The sequence below is a fragment of the Plodia interpunctella genome, chromosome 15 (assembly GCF_027563975.2).
Source record: "Plodia interpunctella isolate USDA-ARS_2022_Savannah chromosome 15, ilPloInte3.2, whole genome shotgun sequence".
Lineage (NCBI taxonomy): Eukaryota > Metazoa > Arthropoda > Insecta > Lepidoptera > Pyralidae > Plodia > Plodia interpunctella.
The window spans coordinates 8,983,689-8,995,924 of record NC_071308.1 but is presented as its reverse complement, the minus strand read 5'-3'; the positions used below and the strand labels follow the sequence as shown (position 1 = coordinate 8,995,924).

The window sequence follows — 12,236 nt, the reverse complement described above, 5'->3', positions numbered from 1 at the left end:
CGGTAAATAAATCGGTAAATCGGAAATGAAGTCACCAGTGTGTGGTGTGGACCGCTTTGGCCATAAACCCTGGTTCGTCTATGGATTAATATTTTAGTCTGTGAAATTCTAAAAAAGTTGAGATTGTGCATGTCTCAAAAAAATGAAAATGGCGATTGGTAAATTTTTGTTCAGAGTTTGAAAGCACAATCTCCAGGCATTTATTCAAAACGTTAAATATTTGTTTGTGTGAAACTGTGAATAATCCTCAGGAATGGGTGATGCTTTGGTAGAGCGAAGATCCACCGCTCGGTTCTTCTGCCACAGGTGTAACATAGAATTTGAAGATGTTTTGCAGGTAAAAATCAATAAAATGAGTTATTTTAGCCAAAATACGCCAGGAAAGTTTAAAAATTTAAATAGTTTTCTTCATAGTATGTCAAGGTCATTTTTTGATATAATTATATTGATCGATTTGCCGAATGGTAGTAAAATCTGCATTATGCGTATGTGACTAATAAAAGTGCAATTATCTGGTATAATGTAGCCGGTACGCAATTTGGGATGGCCAGCAAGTAACTACGTATTTCTAATATCAATCATATCAATTACATGTGAGCTGGGATCATTGAGTTCTGCTAATGGGAAGTTGGCTCATGACATGTCAGAGGTATTCATGTAAACATTGCCGTTACGTCGTGATCACGTTGCCTTAACATTTTTAGATACATTCCTACTATAATACTGTATAGGACTTGAGATTACTGGGATGCAATTTGATTGATTGATAGATTTTTAAGGGAATTAGTTTAGAATTACTTTAGTTAAATCTTCTGTGCATTACCTACAGTAAGTATGTACATAAACACTTTACATTGTGCTAAATAAAATTGTATTTGTGGATAACAATGTCATCAAATGGCTTTTATACAGTACAATGTAAATATGTATATTCGGGCCACACTCTTTACTGTATTGATTGATTTTGTTTTGGGTTTACGTAATGTTTGCAATCTATGAAACTTAAAGCTAAACTTTTGACTGTCTTTGTCAAGTTTCTGAATCACACCTATATACCAAAGTTATGATTTGTATGCAATATTTTCAAATTGTGTTAAAAGACTACCTTTTATGTTTTCCTAGCTATGTATCATAAAGATAAACATTCTTATTGTTTTTGTGACATTCTGTATAGCTATGAAAATAACAAAAAAAATATTTGAACAAACAATCAGAAATCAAATTGTTGTTTTAAATTATCTTTCTAATGTGTTAATATAAATGATTCTTTCAGGATTACACATGTCCATACTGTGCCAGTGGCTTTATCGAACAGCTGGAGAATGAGTCGGAAGTGCTGGCCCTGTCTGGGGATGACTTCAGTGATGCGGACATGAGTAACATTGATGATATGAGCAATATTGATGATGTCAGCAATCTTGATGATTTGGACGACATGCGGCAGGTAATGAACATCAAATTATTTAATCCTTCTTATTTAATTCCTATGCACTCTGGGAATTCACTTATGTCGGAATTGTGGACTAAAAGGTAGATTGAGTGTTACTCCAGGTAATATTCTGCACATTCAAGAATTTCACCCTTTGTGTGACCATAACATTCTCACAAACTTTCATTAAATATTATTCAGTGGGAGTGATAAGCAATCACATAGGTATTAATGTTGGCATTTAAATACACATTAATTTATATGCTTCGAGCAATCCACATGGATTCTTTCCAAAAATCTTAATATGGCTGACTCATAACAGTAACTAAAGCAAGACAGAAACACAATCAATTATAATGTCAGTTTTAAATTGAAAAATCTGCTCGTTAATTTTCACAAGGGCATAGAAGAATCTGTACTAATATTATAATAATTTTATTAGGCATATGTATGGGAAAGGCCACATAATACAATGACTCATACTATCAAAAGGTTACATGTGTGCACTATGATGGTAGGATGTAGGCTGTACGAATTAGTTTATTTATAAGGACCAACTCACTCACTCATTTGATTATAGATTTAAATAAACCAATAAAAGAACATTCTCTGGGGAATGCTGTTGTTACATATCTTAGTTGCTTCACAATGGTATATGATATGGAATGTGGTCTTAGATTCCTTGCCATTGTCCTATTAGACAAGAGACACACAAACAAACACATCTGTTAATTTATGTGAGCTAGAAACACAGGGAAGATTTGACAGAATCATCATTATTTTCCATTTTATAAGCATAACATTCTGTCATAATGTATCATGAATAGTGTGAAACAGTTGGTGACGTCACGCGTCTTATCAACGTTGTGAGTAGCCTTATCAATTCTGTGCTAGGTTTTATTTTGATATCGCTATTTTTACAATGTGTCAACTTTTTTCATATTGAAATACTAGCTGTGCCACTTGGCCTCGATGATGTGGGGATTTTGGGGATCTGGATTGCCAGCCATCCTCGTGAATTAGGTTATACACAGATATAATTTTTGAGTTCAGACTATCAGGTGGTGGTTAATAAAGACAAGATATCGTTTTTCTGACTTCAAAATCATTAATTTGATGATGTCAGTTTTATGAATGATTGATTTTGGAAATGACTCCTTCCTCAAAATTTACGGATCGTAATGACAACATGGCCGCAGCAGTCGAAACGCTCTGAGAACCATCGTTTGTTGCGTGTGGTTCCGCCTTAGAATAGTACCACTCATATGCTCCCGTGGGTGTCGTACAAGGCGACTAAGAGACACAGGGCCTAGGCAACAATAGCATTTCCAAAGAGGGTTCTCGTTAGGAAGGTGGTCGGTTGTAAAATCACAGCCGAATCTACAAAATAAAGGTTTTTGTACGCTGACCCACCGGCTTCGCGGCGTCACAACCTTGAACGCAACTGGGAACATGCGGAGATGAGTCAATTCTAGAGATTACGACGACCTCGGTGTCGCAGTGGTAAGATTCTTGCCACTGAACCGAGAGGTCCCGGGTTCGATCCCCGGTCGGGTCATGATGGAAAATGATCTTTTTCTGATTGGCCCGGGTCTTGGATGTTTATCTACATATGTATTTATTATAAAATATAGTATCGTTGATTCAGTATCCCATAACACAAGTCTCGAACTTACTTTGGGGCTAGCTCAATCTGTGTGATTTGTCCTAATATATTTATTTATTATTATTTATTATTACCATTTATACAATCTCTTTAGGATTATTATTTATTGGTACGACACACGGATATTCTTTATAGCTGTCTGTACAAAGGCTATAACAGGATGTGATTATATAGTTATAAACTTTACCAACTATTTATTTTTGTCATGTTTCAGAGTCCTCTACCAATGTTAAACGACCTGGCGTTTCTCATGTCTGGCGGACGACTTCGGTAAGCGTGTATTCAAATTTTAGTTACCTACTTGTTTTCAATCATCATTATATCGAGTGTGTTATTGCTAAGACTGGTGTCAGATTGTATTCATATCGCCTAAAGGCATCTGACATGACTTTTACGACTATTTACCGCCATCTAGTGGCAGGTAGTCGCATACACACTAGTGGACTAAACTGTCCTCCTCACGTTTCCTCACGTTTTCCCAGTAAAGTGGATATTTGCATATATATGTAGCAAAAAATATTGTTTTTAATATACTTTCTCCTTTAGTGCTATTCATATCGAATAGCACGTAGAAGCTATGTATTTATTTCACTCTAAGTCAATGTTATGACAGAAATGTGCTATCATAAATTACCCAATTTATTACCAAGGTTCTCTTTGAGAGGCGAGTCTACGAGTTGAGTATCATTATTATTAAAACCCTTCAGTAACCTTATCTGTAATGTTGTTTGTTTTAAAGCAATATTTTTCCAAAAGGTCAGACAGCGGCACGGGCCGGCGAGAGACGCTGATGGAGCAGCTGGTGTGGATGATCGGCGGCGCCAGGCCCGTCACCGGCGCCGTCACCGCCGGCGCGCCCTTCGTGCTCGTCGGCGCGCCCGGCGACTACGTCTTCGGCGGCGAAGGTGAGCTGCGACTGTTATCCGGCTATAGCAGTGTCTCAACGCGACGACATTTTATATAGTAAAGTCTATTGCAAACCACACTAGGGCCTCAGATCGAGTAATTTCTAAACACATTCCGATAGTTATGGGAACATAATGGAAGTTTTTAGTTTTTAATTCAATAAAGTCATTTGTTAAATTTTATCATAAATCCAATATATTTTGAGAGAAGTGATCAAAAAAATATTTGATTTTCGTACGTAGTGGCCTTTAACACTACATAATTAGTAAAATTTCTCTATTCTGAACATAATAGTTACTATTTAGTTGTTGATGGTATATAACGATAATAATGAATTATCGTCATCATCAGCTCCCCTGGATATAGCTTCCAAGGTATGCTTGGTGATCCGGTCTAGCTTCAGTCTACGATAGCGGCTATTAAGCTACCTTCAAAATGGTAAGCAACATAATACAGGTAGGTATAGAAAAGTATAGAAAAAAAGTTCTTTACGTGTATTATGTGTGTGTATAGGGAGAAAAAAATTAATTCGTTATTTCACTGGTGATGAGTGATTGATTTACAAATGTTTGAGATCAAAGAAAATACTGGGCTAACATAAACTCCGTGTACTATATAGGTCTAGACGCAGTGGTGACGCAGCTGTTAGGACAACTAGAGAATGCGGGCCCCCCGCCGCTGCCCCGCGAACAGATAGCGGCGATACCCAGCGTACCCGTGACTGAGGAGCAGGCCGCCGCCAACACCTCGTGTTCCGTTTGCTGGGAGAACTTCCAGCTTGGTGAGTCGGCCATTCCGTTGCGGCCACTGCCTATGTCACACGGGACGGGACCAACAGCTTAACGTGCCTTTCGAAGCACGGAGGATCTCGAATGCACCAATTATTAATGTTAAATTGCAATGAAACACCAAATGGGAATAACTTTTGACACAATGTCTTTTGTCATTGTATATAAAGTAAAAGTATTATAACCTTGCATTTACCTACTTGTTTACATTTTATTAACTTAGAATATTTCAATTTCCAGGCGAAACAGTATCCCGACTGGAATGCGATCACATATTCCACTCGACGTGTATCTCCCCCTGGTTGCAGCTCCACGCCACGTGTCCCATCTGCCGGCGCTCACTCTTGACCGAGCCCCCTGCGTCGGAAGCACCGCCCCCCGCAGCCCCCGCCGCCGGCGAGAACAGTTAGTAAAGCTTCTTGTTATGTTATGATCGCCTGGTACCTTGAACAATATATAGTTAAAAGAGAACACTAATTAATTAAAGAAAATTTGCTATTTTTATTTATTTTTCTATAGTTTGACAGAGAGGTTGGAAGAAGATACAAATGGCTATAAATTTGCTTCAGAAGATATTTGGAGAGTTATCTTCACCTAAATCCTCTACAATACAAATGTTTCTCGCAAATGAATCTGCAAATTATATAATTTTGTAGTTTGTGTTCTGCTCCTTTGTATAATAATATATTTATTTCCCTCTAGTGCTTTATTGAAGCTTGATCTAACTGGATATAATTGTCTCTACATCAGTATTTCTTCATACGAAAAATAAATCCGAATATCTTAAATTTGACCATGTTTTTTGTTTCAATTTAGTGAAAAAGACATAGAAAGCTGTAGGTGTAACTAGTCGAGATAGTACATACATTATTCTCGCGTCATTTAGTTCAAACATTTCGATTTGACGAGAAGAATTAAAAATAAAGCCAATTTTTTTAATTACAGCATATTGTGTTACGTTATGAACTCCTGGTACATCTCCCCGCCGCATAGCGGACACTCGGTCTTGACCAAAGTCGCGCCATAATAATCTAAACTGCTTTCCATGGTAGAATGTATTAGAAGAATTAAACCAATAATATTTTAGTATCATAAATAGGGATGTTGAATATTTTTTGGAAGTTAATTGTAAGCATTGTATTTTTCAGTATTGCCATCATTAAAATAACCTAATTACTTAAAATCACTTTTATTTCTTTACAATCAACATCCCTATTAATAAGATTACTTATTGCTAAATTAAATACAGCTAACAATATAAATGCCATAGTTCTAGTGTTTGTGTGTGTGGATGTTTGTTATATAATCACATCAATTCTACTGCATGTATTTAAAAGAATGATTAAAAAAGAAGAGTTTTATGAAACATGTATAGCCATTTAACAGACATTACTGTCTTAATGATTTATTGACTGGAACGTCAGCTGCTCGATCTCAAAAATGATGCTGATGTTCTGAATATCAAAATCTGCTTGGGGCAAAAATACACTTTTTGTATGTATGTATGTTTGTATGTTTGTAACGCGATAACTTTAGATGAAATTTAAAAGGTATGTAGGATATGCCAATAGAATTTTTAAGTTCGTGGGGCATTAAAATAGTTTCAGTCGTTTTTGAAATATTCACAATTTTGTAAAAAAATATTGTGTTCGCGAGGTCTAAGTTCGTGGCGAACAGTTGTTCGCCACGTAATAGAAAATTTTACTAGTTGTTCGCCATCGTTTAATTACTTTAGGAATATAATGGTAGGATATTGAACTCCGTATACTCGTATTCATCACTGCTGGATTTCGACCGAATAGGTGTTTACCTATATGCACGCATGAATCTGCTCACATACATTAACATACATTCATTATACGCTAAATTTATGATGAAAATCTGTCCGTTCCGAGAACAATGATGACACATAGCAGAATCGTGGCGACTCCAACAGCACCCTGAAGGCATTGTTATATTGGACTCGTAGGATGCTCAAGGAACGCTGGGTATAGATATAATTTGCCTTACCTGAAACGTCTCTTGTTTTCTTTTCGATAATCGGAACAACGATGGTCTTCATGAAATCGAACGTCAAAGGTGAATGTCCTAAATACAGGTTAAAAAAACAACACATAAGTCGACAATGCCTTTGTCATTTTAATGTGCTTTAGCATTAGTGGTACGGGTTATACCTGTATATAATGCCCCTGACGCAGGTCCGTCATCGTTCTCACGCGTGCTGCTGCGGCCGACGCTGCGCGGCGCCCCGCAGACGTGGGACTCCAGCAGCTCCTCCGCGTCCATGTCCAGCGCCTCGTCCGTCACCGCGGGCGTGTGGGCGCCGCACACGAGGTCCACCACCACGTCCACCAACAGCACCAACTCCTCCACCTCCCTCAACTCCGATAGAGACCGACAGTACAACATGGACATCGACTTCGATTAACTCCTGTGAACTCATGCGCGCCTGGTGATCGTGTCGTCTCGGCAATGTTTGTGTTGTGGATTGTGTCAGTGTTGTGTGAACCGCTGCGAGTAATTACCTCCTGGTAAATGAGGAATATTAGTCGTGTCAATATGTTGGAGGTCGTACTACTCCAATCTAGTGACTGTATAGCTAGTATTCGTTGATAAATATATTATTTTTGTATGGAAAAAATGTTTATATTTTCCTCTTCCTAGCATATTCATTTTGGCTTGAAACAAATTAGCAATAAAGATACTGCTATTTAAAAACTTGGGTGATATTAATATAAATAAAAATCTGTAGTGATATACTGGTATTTGTACTAATTTTTGGGCCGACTAATCATAATATAGCTCTTATTCTGAAAATGTTATACTAACCAATAACCTGTCAATGAATCCACAATTTTTTATAAAATTAAACTACTTGTTATTGTATATTTGTTTCAAGAAAAAATGAGTAAAATATGAAATGATAAATATTGTTATTAATACAACCATTGTACGAGTGTTAATATGTATAAAAATATATAGTTAACATAATTGAAGTCCTTTAGATAACACATGTCATATATAAGAACTGTTGAAAGTTGTGTGCCTTTGTTTTGAATTGCTAATATGCCTCGTCGCAGTGGCCATGGTTCTTCTATTTGTTTTTCTTCACTGAGAATGTAACATGTACATTTTGAACACAATGCTATAAGTTGAAAATCTTATGTGTTTAGGATCATATTGTAATAAAACTCGGCTTATCAATTATTCTTTGACCGAAAATGTCGCCAAATCGCATTAGCAACTAAGGCGGTTATTAGGTCGTACTTTATGTACGTAACTTATTTAAGACGGGAGAAAAACGAATAGGTGAGCTCTTGTGCATTGTCGAGTTTTGCTATAGACTATAACGCAAGATCGGTTTGCAAGAAATGCATTGGTTTACATAGGGACAATCAGACTTAGACCGATTTTTACCTTATTGTATAGCAATTTATACGTTTTTTCACAATGATAAGTGGTTTTATGTTGAGTTTTGATGTAAATTTTGTAAATATAAATCATAACTTAGGCATTAGTTGCTGATCATCAAGTTGTTAGGGGAACTCTTGAAGCGTCCGCGGTTGGTCCACTCGTGAGTGTATATATAGCCTAGGAGCAAGTACATTCATTAAAATTGAGTGTAGTTAAAAAACTAATAGTGGAGTAAACATTTATATGTGCATGACCATTCATGCCCGTTATATGATTTATTGGTCACATGTATGAAATATTTTATTTGTATATCTTGGTTTTTAGTAGAAGGTTCAAAGAACTCAAAACTCCATTTAGGCGTTTTTATAATATGCTAATGAGTGGTCTGTCCGTTTTTATCAAGAAGTAAGGGATAATGTACTGCGTGTCGTTGCTAGACGCTCACAAATTTCATGGCGGATTTTGATACTTAGCTCAATTAAAATAAAGCTCTTTTTAGCAAAGACATATGGAATTAGTAATTTTAGAAATTTGTAGAGAAAGGGATCGATGTAACCTAAGAGCTAATTTAATGAAATTAGGTTCAAAATCTTTCGCCATGGGTTTTATTAGCGTCGGCGAGGTAATGGAAGGATGGGTTTAGTGATTTCATAAAATAATTCAAGCTAGGTCCAATTTTATACAACTTTTATTCCAATCTGTGAAATAGGGTCTCCACTGACCTGGTGATAAGACAAGGTCTAGCTGTGTGCCATGTTCAAGTATATACCCTAATAGGAGCACATAGTGTACTGGACAGTTATTTAAGGTCTCTACTTCATACAGTACATTATCAGAAATGCTCTGAAATTAACTCCTTTCAAAATCAAAAAGAGAGAAGAAATTAATAATGAAAGATTACCTAGAACAGTTTCGGTGACGACATAATCTTATTTATCTACATTACAATCTGTTTTTCATTATTTATTACAAACCTTTAGCAACACTGTTTTTGTATAGCAAAACAACGAGCATTCGAATTTGGGCTTAACACCGTTTACAGTAGATTCATTTTACAGTGCCACGTATGCGTTCCACAATGCGTGCTGTTTTATGGTGTCAACACGAGCCAAACAATGCTCGTTCCTGTGGCTTGCGGGAGCAGTGTCGCTTCAACTGAGATAACTTCAGAGCACAACGCTAAAATGAATGCTCACCGTACTGAACTGATATACCTTGCATAGCTGGGACAGTTTATGACACATTTGCATCTAATGCACATTGGCCAGATCAGTTGGGAACATAGATAAACTGATACAGATATGCATGCTATGTAAAGATGTTTAGTTCGCAGCGCGGATTGTTGGCTTAAAAGCTTGTCGAGATTTTGAAGTCAGTGGGCCTACCCGTCAACTGTTCCTGTTCCAAGGTTATTCCAGCAGTGGAATAATTGTAACTAGCGTAATATAAAGTTTAAAGTCTCTTAGGCATTGTATAAATTATAGGTAACATGTCCAATTTATTTTAAAATTATTAGATGTGATTTGTAAATATAATGGAAAATTATTAAAAACAATATAGTTTATTATTTTTTTACGATTCTTGCGTTGTTTAGGCGCTAGTGTTTCCGTTAATTTTAAGGAAAAAAGCCTGAGTATTTATCAAAGGTTAATAAAAGTAGACGAATACATTCGTCGCGTTAAAATAATATTCATTAGCAAACATATTGCTTCTCGAATTTTGGAATTCACGACGTTGTGTTCCAAAATTCTTGGTTTCAATGTTGAGCATATTCCGATATCTTACAAATTTATCATTCATATTTAAATTGTGAATAACCAAACCACTTAATTTATTTGGCTATAGTGAATCATATTATTATAAAAGTGTAGCCAATTCGGTATTTTACTTAGTCATATAGCATCGGACATGAATATTGATAATATGTATAAAGTCTGTAAAAGCAATAAGTTCGCATAATGAATTATTGGCTTTATAATACCGAGCCAACAGCATTCTAGACATGACACGGGAAAATCTAATTACTCTTAGCAATGTTATGCGCTTACATAACTTTATTGAATCAAAATTTTAAAAATAAGTAATGTTACCAGTTTAAAAATATGTATTGGGATAATATAATCCATTTCTTATTTAATGAAGCATTAATTATTTATTGGATGTGGTCGTTGCGAGTGAATGAGACAAAATTATATCTACTGGAAGTAGCATAGCAGTGCATACATATAATCTTCATTTGTAATATTATTTGCTCAAGTGTACAAACTTGCTGGGATTGATAATAAAGTGACTTGAAAATCTACATATATCTTTATATTTTATTATGTATACATACAGGGTTACTTGCAAGTACTAGAACACTGACATCATAAGCAATGTTTTTCTATGAATTTCGACAAAATACATTAGAAACAAATGTTATTTTTTTCAATTTCTTCATAATTACCATATTACACTAGTAATTAAATCAATACTATAAATAACATCAAACAATAAAAAAGATACCAGCACGTCGCAGCGAGGAATGGTTCCCAGAAGGCTGACAGCATTACCCCTCTGCGCCGTCATGGCCATCCTCTTGTGCAAAGAAACTACCCGCCCTTTTTTCAATTTATTGCCCTGTCTCTCGTACGTCTATGTTTGGGCCCCTTCTTCCGTAGTTCCATTGAATGTCCCAATGATGGGACGATGAAAAAAAAACATTTCACCGTATACTCATTTACTTATGGGAAATGACAAAATTTACTTACTAGTTATCTATTGTCCGCCAACCCTCCACTTAAAGAATTTCTCAATCCCGTGTTTAAATCATAGATTTATTGACTAATTTAGTTTAAATCTTGACATTTAGATCATAACTTATATGTATTGTTTTCATCATTATTTGAATATGATGAAAATAATACGTATATGTCATGATGTAAATGTGATATAATCTGATATCATTAATTGTCTATAACTTTGCTTTCGCAAAAATAAGGGGGAGGCTTTAGCCCAGGAGTGGGACACATCACCTACAGGCTAGATAAAAAAAAACTGATTTCGCAGTAGCTGACGAGTGTTCATTGGAAAACATCTATACATGTACGCGATTGTGAATGAATAAATAAAATGTTCGATCCTAAGGTGCCTATAACCCCTGTAGCATTGCCACGTTAGAAGGCATCCACTTAAAATAATAATATGTATGAATAAAATATTACGAATTGTCAAAATTTGTAGAACAGACGCTGGGAGTTTGGGAGTTTATGGGAGTCATACGCAGTTGCTACCCTGTATTGTACAGTTACTTTTAATAATCAGGTTGGTAATTTACATTAGGATTGTGCAAACGAATTCAGATCTGAAAGGACGACTTTGAGCAATCGAAATGTTGAGTTGATTTTTTTTCATACTTAACGTCGCGTTTTTTTTGCTATTTTGAAAGATTTTATTGTCCTTTTTAGCACTGATAGTACATTCGCTAGGACTAGAAAACAAAGACTGTATATGAAAATAAACTCTTTAAAAAAATTGGGCAGTAAGCTCTAAGTAAATCGAAGCAGTAAGTAAATCGATAAATAAATGAAAAATCAACGGTGATTACAATATAAAATCAACGGTGATTACAATATTTTTTATTTGGTCGAAAAATGTACCAGGCGGCTAGAAGGTACAAAGAGGATGCGGGGTCTGTAAATTTGGGAGGCAGATGCGCGGACACGTGCGCGTGTCGACCAGGTATGGTCAAACACAAGGAATTATTGGTATCGTTATACAGGAAAAAGATCAGCGGTTTTTAATTTATAGAATCCCGTCTTTAATTTCGGCCTTTCCTATGGCCGAAGTAAATAACTTAGGTACCTATTGTTCCATGTCTTCAAGTCCTATAACTATTGATTGAAGATCTTTTATAAAAAGATAACGTTGTCCTATTTTTAAAATATAATTTATATTATTTATATTTATTTAAAAATAATATGTAACGGAATATAATTTCTATAATACATAACAAACCAAATTTCAAAAGTATGATACGCGGTTCAAACTCGCT

General features: G+C 35.7%; 1 protein-coding gene across 2 annotated transcripts; it reads left to right on the top strand.

Moving 5' to 3' along the window:
• The first annotated feature begins 95 nt into the window (after positions 1 to 95).
• Positions 96 to 10,505, top strand: LOC128675843 (E3 ubiquitin-protein ligase RNF115-like). Of its 2 annotated transcripts, none has more exons than XM_053755547.2 (7): positions 96 to 337; positions 1,274 to 1,444; positions 3,310 to 3,365; positions 3,852 to 4,000; positions 4,621 to 4,782; positions 5,030 to 5,194; positions 6,988 to 10,505. In XM_053755547.2, exons 1-7 carry the CDS (start codon positions 254 to 256, stop codon positions 7,215 to 7,217), a joined length of 1,017 nt encoding a protein of 338 aa, XP_053611522.1. In that variant the 5' UTR covers positions 96 to 253; the 3' UTR covers positions 7,218 to 10,505. The 2 variants fall into 2 exon arrangements, with proteins under 2 accessions (XP_053611522.1, XP_053611523.1); XM_053755548.1 differs by lacking the exon at positions 96 to 337 and adding an exon at positions 730 to 828.
• Positions 10,506 to 12,236: the final 1,731 nt, after the last annotated feature.

Bases quoted from the DNA above. Each gene is read 5' to 3' on its own strand.
- LOC128675843 (XM_053755547.2), top strand. From the start codon at position 254: ATGGGTGATGCTTTGGTAGAGCGAAGATCCACCGCTCGGTTCTTCTGC. The intron at 1,445-3,309 runs GTAATGAACATC...GTCATGTTTCAG, and splicing joins ATTTGGACGACATGCGGCAG to AGTCCTCTACCAATGTTAAA. The intron at 5,195-6,987 runs GTTAGTAAAGCT...CCCCTGACGCAG, and splicing joins CCCCGCCGCCGGCGAGAACA to GTCCGTCATCGTTCTCACGC.